General features: G+C 40.2%; 1 protein-coding gene across 5 annotated transcripts in view; it reads left to right on the top strand.

The window, feature by feature from the left end:
* NIN (ninein) overlaps positions 1-24748 on the top strand; it is a 103315-nt gene that overhangs the window by 65700 nt on the left and 12867 nt on the right. For all 5 annotated transcript variants that reach the window (XM_067554756.1, XM_067554755.1, XM_067554752.1 and 2 more), the window contains exons 14-27: positions 2004-2151; positions 3153-3274; positions 4674-5200; positions 5950-8064; positions 9379-9504; positions 10559-10628; positions 11898-12107; positions 14074-14187; positions 15561-15683; positions 16607-16720; positions 17566-17712; positions 19230-19409; positions 20079-20228; positions 20740-20841. In XM_067554756.1, coding sequence (XP_067410857.1) covers positions 2004-2151; positions 3153-3274; positions 4674-5200; positions 5950-8064; positions 9379-9504; positions 10559-10628; positions 11898-12107; positions 14074-14187; positions 15561-15683; positions 16607-16720; positions 17566-17712; positions 19230-19409; positions 20079-20228; positions 20740-20841 — 4248 coding nt within the window. The remainder of the gene's footprint in view (positions 1-2003; positions 2152-3152; positions 3275-4673; positions 5201-5949; positions 8065-9378; positions 9505-10558; positions 10629-11897; positions 12108-14073; positions 14188-15560; positions 15684-16606; positions 16721-17565; positions 17713-19229; positions 19410-20078; positions 20229-20739; positions 20842-24748) is intronic.

Raw genomic sequence — 24748 nt, 5'->3', positions numbered from 1 at the left:
GAGATCATTAGAATTGGGATATGAAGCCTTTCTTGTTAGCCAGTCCCCCTAATACAGCTCCAGTCAAAAGTTACCTTCTGGCTGTTTGTTAGCCCTTGGAACAAGCTGGGTCTCACACTGCAAAACTCACCACCATAGTTGGCATTAATGGAGATCTTTGTTAGCAGCCGCAGGCAAAGGGCCAAAGAACAATCGCACCTAAAGGGAGCATTTTTTGCCTGAAATCTTACGCATTTGAACCAGGGTGGATAAAAACTGATTTTTTTTAATGAAAAAAAATCAGATTTCTTACTATTTAAACATGATTATTACGGGAGGGGGGAAGCTATCTGAAATTAAATTTGAAATTGACAACTCATGCTAAGACCTAAACATATTAGAATCTATTGAAACCATTTAAATTAAGTACAAAAAATAATATTAAGCAGTACCCAGGCTGTAAAGGAAGCGAAACCACTGAACTGGTGGACGTCCCTGGCTGACATCTGGAACCAGAGTCTGTTGAAGTACTAAGCTAGCTTTTGACAGCAGCAGCCTCTTCTGCAAGTGCAGAGAGAATATTTATTTCATTTCAGTTTAGTCAACTAATTAAAATGCTGTTTTGGTGCATTATTAGTTGATTTTGAAGCACCATTCAAAGAGAGCTTGACACACATTGCAACAGAAGAGTCCTCTAGTAAATAAGAGATGCATCATTCATAATTTTCTGACATCATTAATGTAAAAATTAAGAATCTGAATAAATATAAATTAAGCTACACAATTGCTTAAATAAATGTTTATAGATACAGTGTATCCTCCTGGTTAGCAAAAAGAAGCACCCAATTTTAGGGAAACGGCTGTGTTGTTTTCCTGGTTACCAACCAATGAAACTCAACATTCTTTATGTGAATAACTAAGAAGTATGTACAAATGCAAAATGCAGTTAACTCAATTATTAAACCCAGGTTTCTTGCTTGCTGATGTAAATCGTGATTTAAAATGCTGTGATTTACACCAATCCCCCTGATTCAAACTTCTTTTTGTAATTTTGTGCCCCAAAATATCGACTCTAATTTGTCCACTTTCTATGGGCTGCTGTGGCTGCAACCATTTGATGCGGAATGGATGAGCTTTCTTGTTCCACAAGGAATGCCTTGGTTGTAGAGGACACTTATTACATAGCGGTACTGTCCCCATTCTGGAATTCCGCCAACTTGGGAGCTAAAGCCAAAAAGCCTGTAGAACTAGTTACATTCATGCCTGCTTTCTGTCAGATGATTTCTACCGGCCAAATATTTGCCTCTCCTTTTATGTGAATATGCAGCCAGCTACTTTGGAGTACTGTCAACTCTGAAGGTGTTGGAGAGAGGCTGGTGGAGTGAAATTTCAGTGTTCATTTCATGGACGTTTTTCAACTGTGCAGGAATTAGTGTACACCTTGCTCAAGTACTCATTTGCCCAAATAAGCGCTAATGCAGTCTGCTCAGTGCGTTGTATGTGGCACAAGGAATCAGGATATCCTGTTGGCTGCTGGACAAAACTAACAGATGGTAAATGCATTAATGTGCAGTGAGGGCATTGCAGCCTGTAATTTTCACATCAAGGTCACAGCAGAAGAGTGGTTCTCCTGTGTGTGATTGCAGATATTTCACAAATACATTCAGAACGTTCTTATGCTGTCTCATCGGTAACAACAAATGGGAAGCAGTCCATAGTGTAGGGTATTAAAGCTTCATTTGTTTCATACACAAAGTGTACATTCAGTGACAATGTGCTGATCGTTCAGTAAGTAAACACACACCCACCTCTGAGTTACCTGTATGTGTTGGAACTTGGAAAAGCACATCCATAGGTTTTTGTGGATGGGAGGATAATTAGTGCTCTTCTTGAGCTATTCCGAGATTTTTGGCAAGTCATTCTCGTAAAATAAACCACTCCAAATGTTCCATCATTAATGTGTGTGTTGCAACATAGGCGTTCAGGTGACTTATTCTCTTTCATTCTGGTGTGTTTTTACCCAGGAGCTGCAAGACCAGATAGATGAACTCCAGTCTGAGCTAGAAGAGTACCGTGTGCAAGGCAGAGTATGTAGGCCTTCTCTGGAAAGTTCGCTGCATGAGGAGCTTGACATTACAAATGGGGGACGCTGTGATGTGGAGCCTGACCAAGGTAAAGGATATTTCCTCTAGGTTTGTCTTGGAGTAGGCTCTTCTGCTATATTCTATTGGAGGGATTATAGCGATAGAAATATCACAATTCTCCTTTTCCTTTCCTTTCTCTTTCCCTTTCCCTTTCTCAGCCATACTTTGAGCTCAGGTTTTTTACAAGTTTTCATCTTGCCACTGACATGTTTTTCCTGTATTTTCAAAGCCTTCCCGTGGCTGCTAAAACCCCTTTATTTTCCTTAAACTACAACACACACACGTTTTCCTTCAATAAACTAAGGTAACAACATTTTTTGTACCTATCTAACGCTGCACCACCACCCCAGGAAAGCAACATGAGAACAGGCAGATGATGGGCCAGTTCTTCTAGTCTGGTGTAGCTGCTCTATACCAACCTGCCAGCCAATTCAAGCCACAGAGCTGACATATTTGGTCCAGGGAGAATTGCCCCACCGCAAGGTGGAACCTCTGGTGACATGAAGCTGGCAGAGAGGTTTCAGCTGCATGGGTGGAGAGGAAATGGCTGCAATGCCTGTATGCAGCACTGGTTCCTAGCGATGGCTTCAGCTGACAGAAGTCAAAGATGTCTGAGGGCTGTTCAGATTTACACTGGGCAATGAGAATGACCCCAGGATCGGTAGAGGGGAGAGGTGAACTGAATGCAACATTTACAACTCCTCCTTTCTCCCCGTATCTCCAAACCTGCACGGTGGGCAGTTCAGTGAGATCCCGGGATTGGCCCCCCCATTCTGATATTGAACGTCAGTATTGCTGCTCTGGAACAGGCGGTCACTGGGATAAGCATTAAGACTAAAATGAGAGTGTGGAGTTGCTTCATCCCAGCTAACACCTGTGGTGGTTTGAACCCGAGCTGGGCTGTTGCAGAAACCTGCTACGCTCACTGACATCCTTGTGTTTCGGTAGATCCAGGAAAGTAGATGATGAGGTGATTTGCTTGAAAATCGGGTCGTGGGGCTTCATGAATACAAACTTTTTGTTTTTAAGGACTTGGTTCAGGAGATGGCAATCCATTAAATATGAGTATAGAAGCAGAAATGGTCATTGAACAAATGAAGGATCAATATCACAGGGATCTACTTCATCTGAAACAGGAGCTCAAAGACACAGTAAGCTATTTTCATTTAAAAACAAAGCTTCGGAAATTCCCTCTCCTCTTCGTGGTGCCTTTGGGAGTGGGGTGGCATTAGATGGGGCTTGGATGATCATTTTCTTACTGCCATTTACACTGCAGCTCCCAGCTATGTGTCTGGGTTGTCCTCTCATTTCTCTCCTCCTTCCAGTCATAGTAGAATGGGTTCAGTGCTCACCGCTGTGGCTGAGAGGGCGCAGGACATCTCATGAGTAGAGCTCTGCAGATATCCACTTTATATCTATGGATCGGATGCAGATACAAATTTTGTCTCTGTGCAGGGCTCTACTCATGAGGCCGCAACATCACAGCCATCTACCAGTGAGTGGAAAATAATAGCATGCCTTCCTGCTATAGACTGGGGGTCTTGGTCTTTAGGGCACAGGAGACTCCAGTTGAGCCCCCAGATTAGTCACCTCCTACTGCTGCTTGGAACAATTGTTAATTTGAAAAGTTGTTTGATGGAAAGTTGATAAAAGGGAAGTTTAAGCAGCCTGGCAATGTTAAACTAGGACCCAGGCTGTGGTCGTGAGGGGGTTTTCAGAACATCACTTCATCCCACCTTCCCTGCTGAAAATGTAGTACTGTTGCAATGTATGGAAGCATACAACTGTGTAAAAGAGAGTCTCGGACCCAATGAGTTTGTAATTTAACAAAACTGATGACCCCTACAATTTGGGATATGAAGCATGGAGGGGAGAGAGACAATAGTCTACTGCTTCTGGGAATCAGAGTTTTCCCTTGAAGAGCAGATCTCATTTCTTTTGCATGGCTTAATATATTCACTTTCTTAGTGAATCAACAATGACAAGCTTAACTGAAGGACTTTGAAAGTTAAAACAGAAGCACAAATTCTGGTCATTAGTTAGGACTCTGCAATTTGTATACGCTTTCTTCTGGTGATTCAACAAATATATGCAACACATACATGGCATGGATTTAATTTGTATGTGTGTAAAAATTGCCCTTGCCATGTTAAGAAATCAAGCTGAGTGCGCTAGCATTCCTATTCTGCTTCTCTGGGAAGACAGAATAAGGGCATGTCTACACTGCTGACTCCATGGGAATCGGTGCAGTAGGATTGATTGAGCAGGTTGTGAAGACCTGCTCAATCGATCTCCAGTCAAGGCAATTAATCCACCTTTCCGAAAAAAGTAAGGCTACGTCGACTGGAGGGCGTCTCTCGTTGACGCAGGGCAGTGAAGATACTGCAGTATGGCAATGTAAGTAAGTCGACGGGAGATACGCAAGTAGGTTGCATATCTCCCATCGACTGCAAGCAGCTGTGTAGACCAGGCCTAAGACACTGATGTGCAAATGAGAATATTGCCTCTCTGTAAGCTAGAAAATGAACCATTATTCTTCTTCTAACGCAGATGAGCCGTTATGAAAAACAACTAGCTGAGACCAAGGCCCATTGTGAAAAGGAGAAAGACAATGTGACCAAGAAATATAATGAAGAGAGGCAAACCATGGAAAAGCAAATGAATGCCCTTAAAAATCAAATTGAAGAACTCCAGGGAGAGGCAGCGATGTTCAAAGAGGATCAAGAAAGGATTGACTGTAAACACAACGAGGAGAGAAACGACTTACAGATGAGCTTCGAAAAGGAAAAGGCTAATCTCCAGGAACTGCTGAAGCTGGGACACGAAGAAGACCTTAAGACTAGGCTGGAGCAGGCACAAGAGAGTTTTAACCAAGAGCGAGAAGAGCTGGTTCAGAATGGCGTTTGGATGGAAGAAAAGATAAGAGCTCTGGTGCAGACCCTGCAAGAAGAAAAGGGGGAGGTAGAACGTGACTTCCATGAACAGCTGAAAAGCCTGACAGAAAAGCATGCTGTTGACAGGGAAGAGCTACAACAAGAATTGCTGGAAAAACACCAATATGAACTCCAAGAAGAAAGGTGAGACAGAACTGTTTGGGGTACCTGCTAGGCCAGTTCGCCGAGACTGGACTAGTTCAGAAGAAGTTATTTCTGATCTTTAATTTGTTTTGACTCTTCTTTAATGTTCTAATAGAATGAACTATACTAGAAGAGCTATTTTTATTGTTATATGATAATCTGTTGGTACCCAAAAGCTTTTTCTTCTGTTTTTTAGTCTGAATGTTTCATGTTACTAGTTTCACTTCAGCTGCAGATAAGTGTATATATAAAATCAAACTAGGTAGCAGGACTGAAAGCACAGGTAATTGGTAAATCCCACTCAGTGTCCGTGTCCTTTACATTCTTTGTGTATTTCTTGAAAGATGTTTTAAAATTACTGTTTGGGTTCTCCAAGAGCTAAATCTATGGCCCTGACCCTGAAAGTTGATCAGTGCAAACGGACCCCTTCCTCTTATGTGAGGCTCCATTGAGCGGGGTTCTCTCCCGTAAATCAGCTTGCAGGATTGGTGCCTATTTTTGGTAAGATTGCCTTTGAGAATACTGCATGAGTTATGTTCCCTGCAAAGCAAGGAGATTTTTGGATCCCAGCAGGTTGTGTCCCTTAAATGTAACTCTGGTTCTCAAAAGAAAACCCAACAATTGAAAAGTTGGACTGAAACTTGATTAAATCTGTAAATTTCAGTTATTTTATTAAATAAGTTTGAAAACAGACATATTTTCCACAGTTGGCATTGGTTTTAGTAATGTGTTGTGTTGACCATATTCAGGAAAAAAATGGAAACTGAGTATAACAGAAGAACGTCTCAAACAGAAACTCAGTTTTCTGTCAACAGACAAACAATTGTGAACAAGTATGAGGAAGCGCTAAGAAATCTTGAAGAACGCTACCAACGGGAGCTGCGGGAACTTGCTGAACAACAGTGCGAGGAGAAATCTCAGTGGGAATTTGAAAAGGATGAAATCATCCAGGAATATGCTGAAGCCCAAGAGCAACTGAAGGAAATGCTGGAGAGCAAAAAGGCCATTTCTTTTGTACTAATGCAGGAGAAAGAACTCCTAGAGAAGAACTTCAAGGAACATGTAAACAAGTTAATGTGTGAAAAGGAGCAGCTCCAGAAGGAGCTGCAGGACCTGAGAAATGCTTCTGAAAAACAAGAGAATGAGTTGTATAATAAAATACTGCAATTACAAAATGATCATGAAAGAGAGCTAAAGGACAGAGAGGTACAAATGTCTATGGTAGAGGAAAAAAGGAAGCTGCTTAGCCAAAGGCTTGAAACGCTTGAGGCTGAATATGAGCAAGAGAAATGCAAACTGAATTCCAAGCTTCTTGCTTTAGAGGATTTAAACAAAGAGACTCATGAGAGAGCAGAAAGAGAGAAGGCAGAGATGAGTTTGGAAATCTTAAAGCTCCAAGAAAAAATTAAGAATTTACAGCAGGAAATGCTCGATTTTTCCAAACTGCAGAATGATTACAGTGCCTTGGCAAATGAGTATGCAGAAGTGAAGAGCCAGGTTTCAGCACTCTCTGGCATGCAACAGTTGGAAGAGGATGGAGATGGTCTTAGAAACCTGCAAAAGGTGCACGAACAGGCTGTGAAGGAAAATGAGAAAATGGCTTCTGAGATTGTCAGGTTACAGCAGAGGCTACAGACACTGGAGCAAGAGCCAGGAAAACTTTCCAGTTTTGACCACTCATATTCGAAGATGGAAGAATCTCAGATTCAAGACAGGATAGATCAAATTGAGGGTAACGTTCTAGAAAAACTGCAAGATGGTCGTAAAGAGACCGACAAGGGAGCAGACTTTAATTCTCCTTCATTGTTGAGGGCTAAAACTAAGGAGCTAATGATTGAGGCTTATTCCAATCTAGAGAAGATGTGTGAAGACACAAAAGTAGAGAACCACGCCCTGAAAATACAAATTGGTCAGCTTCTGGAAAGTGTAATCGTATTGGAAGCAGAACATAATCAAGCTAATGACAAGAAGCAGGATCTGGCTTCTGAAGTGTGTCTGCTGGAAATGAAACAGACAAAATTTGAGAAAATCCTTGAGGCTGTTCCCAAGTTTAAGACGTTAGATGAAGATGTTAAAAGAGAGAATGGATGTCTTCAGGAAGATAGCAATGTGGCAAAAATAGAATCTGATCATGATACAGACAGTAAAGGGCTTTGTTTTGAAGTTTTGAGGCTTCAGACTGAACTAAAGGAGGTTGAGGAAATAACTGAAGCTTCTCTAGAACTTGAGAGAGTCTATGGAGCAACTAAAGAGAATGGAGAGCTGAAAAATCTAGTACCTCCGCTTCGGAAAAAGACTGAAGAGCTAGAAGAAAGATCAGTGGCACAATCTAAACTTCTGTCATTTCAGGAAGAAATCCAGCTTGAAAACAAGGGCCTGAAATCTGAAATGATAAAGTTGCTTGAACAAAATAAAAAGCTAGAAGAGGCTGTATCAAGACTTACAAGCCAGCAGCACAGCTTAGAAGAAAGTAAGCAAGAAAGCGTGAAATTCAGGCAGGAAAAAACACAGCTCCTGGAAAAAGTTAAGGAACTGGAAGATGCCCGTGACCAATACGCACAGGAAAAGATAGAGATGCACTGTGAGAACTTAAGACTGCAACGCAAACTTGGAAAAGTGGAAGAACATACTCTAACATTTAAAGTCCTGCAAGACAAACATGGCCAGTGTGAGACCACAATAAAAGAGATGGCAATGGAGAAAAAGGAGATAGAAGAGCTTAACAGGAAGCTGAATGAGAAAGTTGCATCTTTGATTAAGCAAAAAGATATGCATTCTCAAGAAGAAAAAGAGGAGTTGAATTCAGCAATACATAATTTACAAAGCACATGTAGTGAGCTGCAGCAAAAGGTTGAACTCCTGAGGTAACGTACACTTAAAATAAAATTGTGGGACAGATTTGTGGTCCCCACAAAAATCTAACTTTGCTGCTTGCTGTGCTTAGAAAACTAACCTGGCTAGCATTTCATTGACTGCTGTGTAACTGCTACTGACTTCCTTGTACTTGTGTGTCACATTAACAAGTAGCGTAACCTTGACTAGAAGACAATGCCTTGGATTCTGATTACTAATAATCAAACTACTTTAATGAGGACTGTGAAAGTTTGTAAATTAATTTACTCTGTGCAGTTAAGTAGGTCATGAAGGTATTCTAAAAACAGTGATGATAAAGCTCGAGCTGCTTGGCAACTGTTGAGTGTGATTGCATGTATTCTTAGAGTGTATTTTAGTTGATAAGTCTCAATGAAACAAACATTTTAACGTGTGAGAACATTACTGTAACTTCTCTAGAGTGCTTTTAAGTTTCTTACTAATAATCTCTCCACTTCTCTTGCCTTAGTTGCTAACAGAGCTGCAATTTTTTAAATTTTCTAACACTAAAAATCTTAGTAATTTTCTCAAAGTAGGAGTGCTTAAATCATTCAGAATCCATTAAGTATGTGATATGGTAAATACCAGCATAACTAAGAACACATGTAGCTCATAATAAATTACCTGCATTTTTGTTTAACTGCTAAATTTAAGGAATGAATTCTCTTGAGATTACACAAAGTGGTTACAATTGGCTGTTAACTTTTTATTAAATTCTTATGGGAAGCCTGGAGTGACCCTTTAGTGTGTTGCATCATGTCTAGATCCTGATTTTAAAAGCACTTACTCTAAAATTGCAAACAGAAGAAAAGAAAAGTCAAATTCTGCTACTTCTCATGCTGGTATTCCCATTGTATTAAACTGCTATTCCTGAAACAGATGATCTAATACATTACAATATGCAAACTGCTACAAACCAATTGTTTTCAAACGGTCTAAACTAATTATTACATTGTTTGTAAAGTGCTTTGAAGACAAAAAGTTCTGCAAAACATACATTGAAATTTTCACTGAATTAGAGGTGTAACTTAAGTTTGCAATCACATTTGAGTAGAACAGATTTATATTTTGTATTCAATTTGTACATGAAATTAAAACAGCGCCTATGCAATGCTCTGAAAGGTGCTCCTGATAAGAGTTGCATAAAAGCCATATAAATCTCATCCCTATAATATTTATCAATGGGAAGTTCTGCTGTTTCAGTTGTCAGAAGTAAATTTGCCTTTTGTAATGAGAATTTTTTCTACCAATGGTGTTGGAAGAACATAGGTGTGGTGTGTTTCAACTGTCTTGTCTCTATACTATAGATGTGAGACTGAGAAGCTCAGAGAAGAAAATGCTATTCTGAAGAATGAAATAACCCTGTTAAATGAGGAAGGTAGTCTTTCTAACCTGAAATTAAGGGAGCTAAATGGATCTCGAGAAGAAATGTGGTAAGAATACGAAGTGGCATTTGTTGCATATGTTTCCCGGTTTTAATGGTGAGCTGCAATGCAAACAGGAAAAAAATGCAGCCTTATTGCTATTCTGGGATGTAGAAAGTCAGACTCTAAGTTCTCTAGCTTGTTAGAAGTGCTGTATGTCTTTAAAATAACATGATTGTTTCCAATCCATGCCAGCACTTACTCACTGCAGAGTTTTCACAGTGTCTGAGCTCAGACCAGCCTCTGCTTGTTCTGCACATTGCCAGAGAGGAAAAGGGTCCTTCTCTCACCAGAGAAAGCACATCACTTATTAAATGATCTCGGAGCAGCAGGCATGTGTGCCAGCAGCCTCTTGACAGCACGGCGTGTATGTACTTATGCCATCCCTCCCCTTGCTTAGCAGCGGGCAAGCGAGTGGCAGCTGCCAGGTGTGCCTACGGGAAGGCAAGTGGAGGAGCTGTCTGCCGATGTGCTCCATAGTGCAGCTGATCCCATTGCTTAGCAACCATGTCTACCTGCTCCACAGTGGCATTGTTGCTTCTGATGTGCACAAATGCTGTGCTCAAAGACCTTTACGATGAAAGATGTGGTGATGGTGAGGGGTAGCATTTTTGCATGCCTTGACTTCCATCTCTCTCCTGAAGGACTGTCAAACATGTGGGCCTTGGATTGCCAGAGCCTTCCAGAAAAGAGAGGGAGCATCTTGGAGCATGGCCATCAGTCCTCTAGGAGAGAGAGGGAAGGCGAGCACTTGACGGTGCCTGTGTGGGAACAGCAGTTCCCTGCTTTAAGAACATAAGAACAGCCATCCTGGGTCAGATCAATGGTCCATCTAGCCCAGTATCCCGTCTTCCGACAGTGGCCAAAGCCAGGTGCTTCAGCGGGAATGAACAGAACAGGCAACCATCTAGTGATCCATCCCCTACCTTTCTATCACTACCCAGGAATTTTTCAGCCATGACCATTTCTGATGGAAGGATGGTGCATATTGAAACAGTTTTAGAATAGCACAGCTTAAAAACCCAACTGCTAATCATACTTTTGTTCAATATCAATTATTTAGGCAAAAAATAGAGTCTATAAGAAAAGAGAAGGTGGCTGTGCAGAAGATGGTTGACAACTTAAAAAAACAGGTATGTAGACTAAGGCTCTTTCCTAAATCTCTTCTGTAAAGAGATTTTCATTGCATAAGGCAATTTCTCCCCCCCGTAGTTTAAATGTCATGAAGGAAGAGGAGATGCACTTTGCATACATTAGAAAATTCAAAGATATTCTTAAATGATTGTAGGCTCTCCATTATTGTTCAGTGTTGGTGAGAGGTTTCTTTGACATACTGCATTAGAGGTAATTGCACTCTTTCCTAACCTAGGTACTTAGAGTAGTTTTCAGACTTTTGAGGGTATTTTGGTGTTCAAGCTGGAAAGACTTCCTAATGAAAACACCTAGCCCTGGTCTACACCACTTTACTTATGTCAGCATAACTCCATCCCTCAGGGTGCCCCAGGACGATGCAGTGACTCCGACCTAACTCCTGGTGTAGACTACCACCTCTCAGGGAGATGGAGGACATACATTGATGAGAATAGCTCTCCCGTCAGTGTAGGTAGCATCTTCACTAAGTGCTACAGTGGCATGGCAGGAGTAGGCAAACCCTTCATTGTAACAAATGTCTGTCTTTGTCTCTCTAGTGGGTAATGCTCTGCAGCACCTAGTGGGAGATCTTGGTTATATTTGCAGGGCTGGCCTATCTTCTCAGATCAGCTGGGCATAAGAATGCTGCATATATCACCACCAGAGGTGCATTCGCTTTCCTTGCATCAGTAACAGGCTTTAACATTTTTAAGAGGAGGAGTTCTATACAGTTGTCATAGGTGAAGAGTAGCAGGTTTAAAAAACAGAATTTTTTTTAATTGGTGTCCCATTTTTTAATGTTGCCTAGCAAAATTCTGCTTGCTCAGGGTAATTTATCTTACTGTGGATGAGACTCCTGTACCACCACCCCCCCCCTGCCCCCAAATGTGTGTCCTCCTGGCAAAACTGGGATTGATGAGTAGAGTTTTGTGCCAGTCATGGCAAATTATCATGACAGTTAACTGCGTTAGAACATGGTGCTGTTTGGTTTGGCTCTAAATTCATTTATAGAATGATTGATTGAATAAGGCAGACTACAATGAGAGCAAAGAAACTTGTATGCTACTGGAGTTATGACTGGCTTAGATAGAATACTGCTGTTGGGAAAGCATATCCGCTTTAGTAGGTCATGCCATCAAATTATGAATAAGAACTTGGATAGGAACCATTCTCTTGGCATGGAAGAAATACTGTACTGTGTATCTAATTCCTAAACCTGTTCAGTTTGAGGGATTTATTTGTTCGTTTCTGATACTTCCTGTTTTAATCAGGTATCAGATTTGAAAATCAGGAACCAGCAGCTAGACTTCGAAAATGCTGAACTTAGCCAAAAGAATTCAAAAAACCAAGCAGACGTGCAGGATCTTAATCAACGGCTGGCAAGAATACTCAGGGAAAAGGAAGTGGGGAAGTGTACACTGGAAGAATGGGAAAGGGAGAGATCAAAGCTGAAAGAGGAACTGGAAAACTGTAATGTTCAGGTACGGCATAAAACCGTTTCATGGTTACTGGTGTGACAATGCTGGATTTCAGGAATGAATGCTATTGCATAGGCCCCCTGTGACCGGGTGCCTGATGGGTCACACTGAGTGTGCCACATTCTGGGTAGACTGCAAAAAATAGGGCAGACAACCCCAAAACTGGTGGTTTATTCTATCATTAGATTCACAAAGCCAGTAACAAAACAGCTTCTGTAATACCACACTGGATACAAAGAAAGCAAACGCAGTCCTCTTTAGGCATTCCAGCCCTTGGCTCCCATCTAGGTAGCCAAGTGTAATATAGTGACGGTTACCGAAAACCTGATTCACAATACGTGAAGTTCACCAATCCCAAAGGACCAGTCACTTACCCCCAGGTCAAAATGGGTTTTAGATCTTACCCAGTAATCACGCTGGTGCCAATCCTTTAGTAACTAAAACTGAAAGTTTAATAATAAAGGGAAAAAGAAAGAAGAGAGTTGCAAATGGTTCAAAGGTCAGTATTCACACAAATATGTGTAAAGTCCTTAGGTCAGTTTCATAGCAGAGCTGATGAGGCTATTGATTTGTAAAAGTCTTTCTGGAATCAATTTAAAGGGTTATAGTCCAATAGGCAGTGCATGTGTAGAGTGTTCAAATCCTTCCCTGCATTTTCCAGGGTATTCCAAATAATTATTTGGAAGATCTCAGTGTTATGACTTATGCTTTCCCCGTTCAAAGTTTAAGCGATTACAGATGCCAGAATCAGGCCTGAAGCCTCTCGTTTATAGTTCTTCTAGCAGGCTGACAAGCCCCCTCACAGAAGTCGTCAGAACAGGGCCTTCTCCCCACCCAGGAAGAATAGGCAATGCAGATCTTTGCTTTGAAGTTAATCTTCTATTTCCTATCATACACAGGTAAACTAGTTACACTCATTCACATAAGGCAATTAACTGGTCCTTCATTATAATAGAGATAATTGAACTGAAGACAATGTAGATAATATTTTTAGTTTCCTGCAGTATCTTTGATCTTAAAGTTAACTGGACATAGTCGCATACATAATTAAGGCAATTAAGACATGAAAGGGAATTAGCATCTACAAGATGATCTGGTTACATTGTTAAACTTCTAACAAATTATAGGTTAAAAAAAGACAAATACACTTAGCATCTACCCTGGATTTCTATTCCTACAAATGAATGAGTTGATGATTGCTAATCTAGTACATCTCTTGTGAAATTCACATACAAGTAGATTGTCTTGATTACAATTATGTCTCCTGTTAAATTGTTATAAGGCAGGGGTGGCCAACCAGTCAGAGACAGAGTCAAAAAATAGATGTAGATATCACAGAGAGCCACACCTCTCTTACCCCCCACTGAAAATTCATGCTGATGCGTCAATTTCGGCAGCAGCTGGTCAATTTCACTTAGTCTCAAAGAGCCCCATGCAAAGAGACGCTTGCGACTCCCGAGCTGCATTTCTATAAGCAAAGAGCTGCATGTGGCTCGTGAGCCACGGGTTGGCCATCCCTGTTATAGGGCATACACAGGTTGACTGATCTGTCAATGTCACCCTCCCCAGCTCTGTCTATGTCAAACTGGCAACCACTTTCTCCATCTCTTAACAATGTGTGGTCTTCAAATCCCATCTGCAAACATGGGTGTTGTAGAAGTGGGGACAAGGAGGGAAATTGAGCCAGAGGGACTGCTCTTCGGCAGTGTTTTAAAGGGGGATTGGGAATCAGATGGAAGAGTACAGTTCCATTTTAAAAACAAATCACAGGGAATGCTAAAGGACTGTGGACTCTCTTGTTTTCACAAAGTTCTAACATGCGTATTTTGCTAGAGCCAGTATGCCCTAGAGTTCACCCGAAGCCATTGGGCAGACTGTCTCCTCAATTGGTCTTATGTATGATCCTGGATTTTTCAGTAAAGATGGAATTCCAGTTCAATTAATGTTCTATTTTTGTTACTTTCCCCAGTCATCAACACTGGTGTCTTCCTTGGAGACCGAGCTGTCCACAATCAAGGTTCAGACTCATTTACTGGAGCAGGAAAACCACCTCCTCAAACAGGAACTAGAGAAGACCAAACAGGTAAGATAGTCCCTATTCTAGTACAGACCATGCAGATGATGAATTTCTATAGCTGGCATGATGGCTGCTCTTAGCATTTATATTCTGCTCTCTTGATTTGAGCTTCTTTGTACAGGAAAGCCATGACAAAAGAGGAACCTAAATGCCCTTGCAACGTTGTTGTGACTAAAGTTGTAAATGCCAATGCAACAACAGTGTGTACGTGGCTGGTCATAAGTTTGTTCTGAAAGCAATGAAGACTGTTGTTCCCCTCGGTCTTCCACCAACAGATGTTCCAAAGCAATGGGCTTTGGGGGCAACCTGTCTTGACAATGAAAGGGTAGAAAGTAATAGTAAAAAATATGGCATTTTATTCAGTTGTGATTCCCGATTCTGTAAAGCATCTGGTCACATCCATATGGTCTCCCATTTAAGGATTAGTCTGTTCCATGATGCCCTCCACAGGAGACTTCCAACAGCTGCACCAATCCTCATGCCTTCTCCCTAAAAGCCTTCAGTAGATGTAAATCTTACTGGAAGCTTTGGTAGGTTAATTTCATTTAAATAAACAGTCAGATTAGAGCCAGTGGAATCATGTTTAACATATTGTGATCTCAAATCCCTTGAACTAAAATAATCCAGGTAGGATTATTAATCCTTTTGACCTGGGGGGCTCCATAAACTCAGTTTCTCTTCCTCTTACCTAACTGCATAATGCATCATCTTTAAGACTGAGTGGCATACCTCCTCCATGTACACTGCTATTTTTTGTAGTGTAATATCCCGCTGCTAGAGTCTTTCTCCACCGCAGGGAGATTTTTAGCTTGTGTTCGTGGTTTTGTAAAGGCCACTGTGCTTGGTTTTTTTACTTTTTAGAAAATCAGAAGGGGAAACTCCTGCTCTACCATGCTTTTGCTGGAGAACCTCTAGGAAGTCTCCAGGATGTTTCAGCTCCGACCCATTCATTGAAGATCTGAGAGTGTTGAATCTTTAACAAAGGCTTTCTTTATCCACAGCACTATTTGTAGTTACATGAGCATTAACAAAAGCAAAACAAAGTTTTAAACAACCAGACTAAAAATTCTGTCCCCTCTCAAGTGCCAAACTTGCATTCTGTTTAGGCTGTTGTGATGTCTTGCTTCTAGCATACATGGGGAAGAGGGGGAATAGTTTTCAGAAAGACATGGCAAATCAATTTGTTGAAGTTAACTGTAGCTTTCACCTAAACTGAGGCAGGGACTGTGTTTTTAAATATATTTGTATTGTACCTAGCATGGAGAGGCCCTAATCCCTGTAGAAATATCTGTCTAAAGTTGTGTGACTAAAGTTGTAAATGGCAGCAGAAATGCTACTTGGTAAGATGACAAGATCTGAGGGATTTCTGTCTCCCACAGCTGCCCAGATGTTCTGATCTCTCTGACCTCCAGAATGAAATTTCTAGTGTAATAACTAAAAACGAAAAGCTGCTGAAAGAAAAAGAAGCCCTCAGTGAGGAACTAAACAGATGTGTTGATAAGGTAATAAGAACTGCAAACACTTACTCATATCCCAAACCATCTGCTGTAACCAATACTAATTCCTGTACAGTACATTACTCTGTGAAATAACTGCTATTTTTTTACCTCTTACAGTTAATGCCAGATAAATGTCTGGCTTGTACTATTGCAATATTTATATCCAGGTCTCCATGTACTCTGCAGTCTTTGGAATTTGCTGGAGAATCAAATTATAGCACATTTGTGCTCCAGAATCTAAGCTTTCATTTTAAAAACTGAGTGTCTAGCATTAGGGACTGTGTCTATGCAAACTTTGCACTGGTTTAATTTAAGGTTTGATTTGAAATCTTTTTAGTTAAATGTGTCAAAGGCTGTGTGGACGCTCTTATTTTGGGTTACACCAGGCTGCTTATGATTTAGTTTAAGGGGGTTTTGAGACACAAGCTGGAAAGGAAGTAACTCATTCAATTATAATTGACACTTTTAGTTATTTTGGTGCAAATCTGAATGAACACTCTGAATTTTTGGATTGAGTGTCCTAGTTCAGTTCAATTTAAACATTTTTTTTCCATGCCAGGAATCCAGGAACCATGATGCAGAAATTAGGTCCGGTTCAGGCTGGAGTACACCCAACCTTGATTGGATCATGTACCTTAGTAAATGTAATAAAACCACCAGTGAAAAAGGCAGCCAGCAACAAGAATTTATTTGCACCGAAACCTGCACCTTTCTTTTCTAAACTGGTGGCTATGAACTCAAGCAGTGTAACTAGCATGAACATTGGCTATATCCCTGTTAATTCCTTGCTATACTGCACTTTCTTTATATGCAGCTCAACTCTCATCAAAGTCAACATGAGCTGGAGAGAAAATCCCCAGGAATACTTTGCATACAGACTAGTGGTACATTATCATTCTGTATATTCTTTCTTGCTCCAATTTCAGGTAGCTAAAGTGAACTTCTTAGAAAACGTTATTGCCAGTTTGAAGCAGGAGCAAAAGTCCTGGGAACAACAAAGTCAGACACTGAAAATGCAGCTCACGGTCTCCCAAGAAAAGGTACAACTGTGTGGTGTGTTTTTTATTCTTTTGAGGCACAGACGTTGTTAACCCTTGGACTAGGCAGGAATTCACACAAAATAGTCCTCTTGTAGTGTGTGTACAAAGGTGATATGCAATTGATACCTGGGATATACTGAGGTGCTCCTTTAGTGAATTTATCACGGGAGCAAGTGAACGTGTAAGATGCGATGGGTAAATTTCTTCCTGGGGGACAGCTGTGGTTTCACTTCTACTGTTAGATTCCCCTTTGCTTACACTTGTTTTCCAGTTCCCTGATCTACCTGCAGAGAGAGATTCTGCACCAGCTAATACTAAACATCACAACCGCTTCCTCTCCTGCTGCTGCTTCTCTTCTCCGAGCTGGCCTGCAGCAGGAGAAAAGAAGAGGCAGCTTGTTTGGCTGACAGCTGTTGTGGTACCATAGTTGCCCTGGATTGCCAAGAGTAACCTCAGCAGATATCCTTCACATTTCATCCTTTAGAAGGAGAAGGCAGATGCATAAGTGTTATGTGGTTGCTAACTTGGAATGGCAACTCAAAAGTCCTCTGGCATCTTTCTGGAATAGATGACAGCATTATGATTTTTTTTTTCTTCACCCCTTCCTTTTGTCAGGCAGAGATCACATTCATTGATGAGTAAAGACAGTTCAGTGATCCTTGCTACACTCCTATCATAGGCAGTGCCATAGATAAATCCTTCTTGTACCAAATGTATATACTGGTTATAAATTCATTGTAGTCCTAACTGGTTGCTTTATTTTGTTTTGACCAGCGGGCAATCACTAAGAATTTCCGATTCTTCATTGCAGCAAGTCTAAAGCTGTCATTTCTTGTGCATTTCAGGTCCAGAGTCTAGATGAAACTCTACAAAATATCAACTTTCAAATGTCACGGCAAAAATCAGACCTACGGGTGATCCAGCAGGAGAAGGACGCTCTTAAACAGGAAGTGATGTCACTACACAAACAACTACAAAATGCCAATGATAAGGTAATTCTTGAATAACTACCTTCATTGTGCTAGAATAGTGATGGTAAAATGATCTCAAAATAACTGTTACAACTTTCTATACCCCAGCTTATTGATTAGCCACAAATTTCAATTCAAAGGATTGTAATTGCTGCTTTATTTTGTGGCCTGTCATAGTATCCTACATATCATAATATTCTAATAACGCATAAGCACTTAAGTATTTTTGTTGGCTAAGAAGATAAATAGTGGTGGAGTCTTGAGCATGTAGCAGTTACATATTTAATTGCGGACCTCTTAGGAATAATGGAAATCTAGTTCCCTTCCCCTCTTTGTTTTATAAATACAAGTGAGACACCCTGATTAGCTATAGAAAGATCGGGCTCACAGAAGGCTTGTATCCGAGAACCCTTCAGCTTTGGATTTCCATTACAAAGGCCTGTAAAGAACAGCACCTTACAGTCAGGTTTCTTTGAGGAAGCCAGAATAGAAGAAGGCTTAGCCAACTCTTCCATCAGTCTAGTGCTTGTGTTCAAAGAATACAAAAGGAGAAAAGGAATAGTTTTTTGTTATCTTTACAAGAAGGGAAGGACATCTGTGTGTCATCAGTTTTAGCAGGTCCTCTACAGCTGTACCCCACGCTCAGATCCATGGTAACTATACTTAAAATAGATGTAAAATATAGTGTTGGGGCAGGTTAAGCTCAATCAGAACTTCTTATGTAAATGATCTTTCTCATTAAAGGGAGTATTTTTACACTGCCTCCAGGTAAACCTTCCCCTCCCTCCCCCCCCCCCCCCAAAAAAAAAAAAAAAAAAGAAAGCTGTATAGTTATTTATCCCACTGACTAGGTGTAACTACAGTCCTGTACCAGAGTGGGCTTCAGAGACTTTTAGACTGCAAACGTCCTAACCAGTGAAACTAATGCTTGGCAAACAGACTCAAATTTCAGTTCCGTTGTCTTTTCAAAAAAAGTTCATTATAACAGCCTTCCACTTTGCTTCTGTAAGAGATAAGGAACGCTATTACTTGGAAAGGGTGTAGGAAGCAATCTTGTCATCACTACCATGAGTTCAAACGCTATTTGCTTGCATGGTTTATAATTATGAAATTCGTTGTGTCCACATGGAAAAGAGAGATGAGGCTTTTTTTTCTGAATTTTATAACCAGAACCTACTTATCGCTATTGTTGACTATAAAACCGCATGCTATTACTTGCCCGATGAGGCTTGACAATGGGGCAGCTTGCTTGATTTTTAAAGTTGGACTAAGTACACTCCTGTTAACCATTCTGACATTTAAGTGGAGACTTGTCATCTGTGGTTTCAGCTAAGAGGAAAACCCTCCGTTTTTTTTCCCCTGTGATTAGTACGTTGGTTATTTGAAAGAAATAGGATGTGGGGAAGCAGGGAAACAGAAATTCATTTTGTAAATACCAGGGCTTACGGGATTCCTGATAAATGTAAAATCTTTCTGAAGACAGAAAATGTCTGCTGCTTTGTTTTAAGGCCTAACCCTGCAATTCTGTCTGTCTTAAGAATCGGGTTCTAGAACTGGCTGTGCATTCCTCAGGGCTGCAGAACCAGCAGAAGAAGCTGTACTGGGATGAGCTGGAGCAGCTGATTACACAGGAGCAGCAGCTGCTGAGGCAAGAGAACGAAAGGCTCCAGAGAGAAGTCCAGAGCAGTAAAACAGATCTAACTCACTCCAGGGAGAAGGTAACTGTGGTGATGCCCGTTTTTGTAACTTGTAATACCACAAAAAATGATGCTCACTGGTTTTTTAATAGAAATGTCACAGTAGGATTGCATAACAGGATTGCTATCACCTCCCCGATGCCAGCAGAAGCGCTCTTCTGCCAGCATAGCTTCGTCTATGCTGGGGGATTTGTTGGCATAGCTAGGGCAGTGAGGGGTGTGTGGTTTTTCACACCCTTTACTAGCTATTTTGGTATAATTTTAAGAGTAGACCAAGGCTTATTATGAACTTTTTTGTTTTAAACAGCGCTCCTTTTTAGGGAGACTTGATGGTTGAGAGAGAACTCAGCATGTTTAATCTAACCTGAACAGAAAACTGCTACGTGCTGTCTTGTAAATTAATTGAAAACCATTACACTTCCCTTTTTAAAAAAGATCCTTTACTTGAATTCGCAAATGTTTTGGCTCCCAGTAGTCGGGGGAAGGGCAGATTCTGTTCAAAGTTATTTTACTAAATGTATAAAAAGTTGTAGAAAATATTGTGGCTAGGTTGGTAGCTTACATTTTAGTTCAGTTCAGTGCAGTTTGATTCGCATTAGATCAAGTCAGTTTGGACACGCTGTCCAGTGGAAACGTGACTAGAAAACAAAAGCCTTTTTGTGTTCCTTGTTCAATCTGTGCTCTCACTAGATCCGGCAGCTGGAATCTGCGATCTTTTCCTTGAAGCTCCAAAAACATCAAAGCCCGTCTGCTATTTTGAAAGCCATAGAGCAAGAGAAATTAAGCTTGAAGAGAGAGTGTGAACAGCTTCAGAAAGAACTATCCTCTGCTCACAGGAAGGTTAGTTTCAGACTGTAAAATAAATTACTATTTTTCTGGCTTCAGTGCATCACTTACATTTGTTGTAATGACGTTTGATCAGATGAAATGCTTGTAATTTTACTTAGCTACATAGAAATCTTTGTGAGTTGTGTGCTGCACTTGTGAAATCTGGTTGCATATGGGAAGGGTCTCTAGGGTTTTCTGTGTTTATAGATAAATAGATTACATGAATGGTGTAGATGTGCAACGTTTTACATCTTTAGGGTGTCTTATTTTATGTACAGAAAAACTGAAGGGGCAAAAAAAGGAAATCATTAGACTAAAATAAAAAAAGATGCAAATTCTGGAGGGGGGAAGAAATGAGCAGAGGCAAGTGGGAGGTAGGGGGCAGGCATCTAATAGGATTATTCAGTTTCTTCCAGGAAAGCATCCCCCATATCTCAGAATTTTTTCTGGGTATTTCTGTTAAATAGACAGTTCTTTCCCAGCCAAACTATATTCCTAAGGGAAGATTTTTGTATTTTTACAGATCAGTCAGATGAATTCACTTGAGCATGAATTGGAAACCATCAATTTGGAAAATGAAAGGCTAAGAAAAAAGCAAGTCAAACTGGATGAACAACTAACGGAGGTACCTTTCAATAAATGTTAACGATATTGAATAGAGAAGAATGGGACTGGTATCTATAGGTGGTGTAAAGATATTTTCCTGGTCTTACTACAATAGAAACATGATACACTAATGTGCAAACTTAAATTGATAAGGTGGGCCAGGTAGAAATCTCTCGCAAATATCCAGTCACATCCTGATTAATTGAGGAATTATGCTTCATGACAAATGTGCTCCTACCAAGGGGGATGTTTGTCATAATTTGTGAGAAGAAACTACAGCTACTTCAGGCTCATGATCAAATGGAAGACAAAGGGACAGATTTTATGTATCCAAGGACAAGGGTAAGACTCTGTTCCTGTCCAAACCCTATTTAGTAACATTAGCATGCAAATATAATTTTAGGGAGCTGTTGGTTATAAATGTGTAAAACTGTTGTCTTGTAACCTCTTACAGCTAATGACCATGCATGTTCATTTTGAAAAGGTTGCTTTTTAACATAACCAAATATCAGACAAATGTACTTGTCCTGCTGGAAAATAGCAACTTTCTGGGGGTCTTACTCTGAATTCATCTTTCAAGGGCCAGCAGCACAAGATGGCTCATGTGACCAAAGAAAAGGGGGGGAAAAAAATGTCCCGTACTCCTAACTTCTTAGTCTGTCTGATTTTTGTATGTGTTTGAACAAGTTTGTGGAAAATACAATTTAGAAGGTTTCTCCTATTTATGAAAATAAATCCATCCTTATTGGTTTTTAAGGCCCGGCTTGACAAAGCCCCTGGCTGGGATGATTTAATTGGGGTTGGCCCTGCTTTGAGCAAAGGGTTGGACTAGATGACCTTCTGAGGTCTCTTCCAACCCTCATCTTCTGTGATGGGAATATTTTCCAGATAAACGTGAACCTTGAACTCATGACCTTCTGTCTAACCTTATCTTCTGAATTTGGAAGCGAGAATGGTGAAGCAAAATCAAGCCTTGTGCCAAAATAAGGAGAATATCTCCCAGAGGATACTTGCATAGCAAGATATATTATAAAACACTTGAAAAAATGCCTAGATAATGGGCTAGAAATAGGCCCATAGTAGAAACTCAGAGAAAACAGTAATTCAGTGTAACATTTTATGTTACTGTGACATTTCCATAAGAAGGGATATTAGTGGCTGACAGGATGTCCAAAATCCTGTTGTTTTTATATATGCTCAAAAAATATTAAATTTTCCATTACATGTAAGAAAATTGAAATCATAAAACCCAGATATACTATTAGACTAGACTTTGAATGTTTTGGCTGTTCCTTTCTCATCTCCACACATGGAATTGCATTCTCTTGTAAATCTTTATCTAGTAACATGTAAGAGTTTTTTCTGTCATCTTTCATGACCTTTTCCCAACAGGTGTGCATAAAACTCACTTGGCACTTTGTGCATCCTAACTACTCTGACTTTCTCTCTTGTGCTTGTTCTCCTCTTGTTTGTGGCTAACCTGTGCCTAGAACTCAGTGGTTGGAACTAGCAGAGAAGGGTGCAGTGCTCTGTCTGAGATAGTGTGTGAAGGTAGATCAATCACTTTCAATGTACTACCATAGCATGGAGAAATCTCATTAGTTTCTTTATTTCAATATTAATTGTATTGAGTTTGTAACACTCCATATCGCTAAAGGAGTCACTGTTCATTGTAATATAACTATGAATACATTTAGTTCAAACGCTGTACTGCTTATACAAAAGGATGTGGATACGTCATGAACGTTCTGTCCTGTAGGTCCAGAAATGTGGCATACTTTTCAAAGGCTGTTCCCAAGATTATTTGAAAAGTCATAACTGATAGTCTTTTGAGAAGACTAAACATTGGATATCACAAAATGAAAAGTGGCTCTGAAATTTCATTTTTCTTTTTTCATTTATTCAATGGCCATTTACTTTTTGAGAGGGGTGGCGATGTCTCTTCATTAACATTGGATATTTTGCATGCCTTTCACTGAACTGCCGGGCACTCTTTTAAATATAGTCAGACTAAGTGACGTACTTAATCTTTTAAGGAGTTCAACTACTGCTCCTCTTTTCCCAGCATATTAGCATGGCAAAAGATTATACTGGTTTGTTTTATTTCTTGACAAATGTTTCCCTGACTTTAGTCTCTTGAGGTACTGCTAACATTGGTACCCATGTTCTAGATTCCTCCACTAGCAATTACTGTGTTTTATTGTGTCCTGTTATCTGAAATACTTTTTTGATAAATCCCATCAGATCAACAGAGAATATGGATAGAATTCTTACTTAGTCTGTATGTTAGGAAAAGGAGGACATTAGCTTTTGAACACTGTTTTTGATTCAGGAGAAAGTTCTGTAGAAATTAAACACACATGCCTTGTTTATACTGAGAACATTTTGTAACTTCCTTTTTCCTACACCAGGGCAGCCAAAGGTGAAAGCTATAGCATAGCATGGACAAGGCACAGGAGAATTCGTACCACTATGGTTCCCAATATAGACATGCCCAAGGAGTAAAAGCACAAACGCTAGCTGACACATCCTTCTTAATCACACCACTTGGGAGGGAAAAAGCAATATCATGCTCGCAGAACTAAAAAATCACAAACACCTTCCTCAAGAGACCAGTGTAGGTGTTTTGAGGTATCAGGTTAATTACGCAGCCTTTTAAAAAACTATTGTACATCTAATAGTTGAACAAGAATAGAACAATTCCAATCTTATTCAAATGCATTCTGCATATTGGTCTTTTAAAAATCTCCATATCTTGACTGTGTGGTTTTGTTTGTTTTCAAATATCACAAATTATTCTAGATATAAACTAATTTTGCCTGGAATCTTGTTTTTAAATTCAGTTGTTAATGTCTGGAAAAATGTTAACTTAAATAGTCACATGTTGAATTGTGTGGGTATTTAAAACAAAACAAATGGCTTCTAATCTGTAAACTTGTCAGACAACTCCCAACCTATTATGCTGAGGCTTCCATGTTTGTAATGTGATGTCAGAAATGACACTGCAGGCTTGCCCTCATCTGATGCTGTCTCATCCCACTGCTTGAAAGCAGCATTTTGTCAGAATGAGAGACGTCAGAACCTCACAGGCCAGGTCCCCCCACATGTTTTGCTAGTATGTCAGACTGGTTAGGGACATGATTCCTGTTCTCTCCTCCTAACGTATTTATATGCGAAAAGGTCTATTTTAGACACTGTTATACTGGCATAAAAGTGCTTTGGAAAGTATAGCTTATTTCACTTGGGGACCAGTATAAACTATGACTGGAAAAGCACTTCTTTTGCGGGTATATGCTATATCTACACAAGGAGGGTTTGCTGGGATAGCTATACTGGCAAACCTTTTCTAGGCTAGACAAGGCATCAGGTTTTGACAGTAATTAAATCTATTCAGATTGTTAAACTCACTCATATCTATAGGGCCCTCTCCAAGACTCCATTTCTGTACCCACAAGTAGAACTGCTGTTTGGTTGTTGGCCATCTCTGCCTATAGCTGGAGGCATCACTTGAGTAACTGAGACTATACAGGCTTCAGTTTTCCAGCTGTAGGGGTAAATCTAAAGACTCAGACTTTAGTCACACAAATCTGAATGGGATATAATGAGTAGCATTATATGACTTAAATCCCACACCCACTGAGCTGAAAATATCCTACTCGCCGTGTTCTTTTAGGGAAATGGCTTTTGGAATCTTAATGAAATTCCAGGAACTAGAGCTGGATCCTAAACCAAAACCACATATCTGAGCACTTCTGAACTTTGGTAAAGCTTTGGATCAGAATGGAGTGAACTGAGCCCATTTTACCAAGCCAATAGTTGCATTGCTTCCTCTTGCCAAGCCCCTGGTGGGTTGTTTTGGCTGTGCCTTAATACTAAACTTAACACTTTTCAGATCAAATCTAAAACAAAATTAATACTGAAATTAA

This window comes from Emydura macquarii, unplaced genomic scaffold (assembly GCF_026122565.2).
Source record: "Emydura macquarii macquarii isolate MOO-44397 ecotype Brisbane River unplaced genomic scaffold, CSIRO-AGI_Emac_v2 contig_1551, whole genome shotgun sequence".
Lineage (NCBI taxonomy): Eukaryota > Metazoa > Chordata > Testudines > Chelidae > Emydura > Emydura macquarii.
The sequence above is the reverse complement of the archived record's forward strand: the minus strand, read 5'-3'. Positions and strand labels throughout refer to the sequence as shown.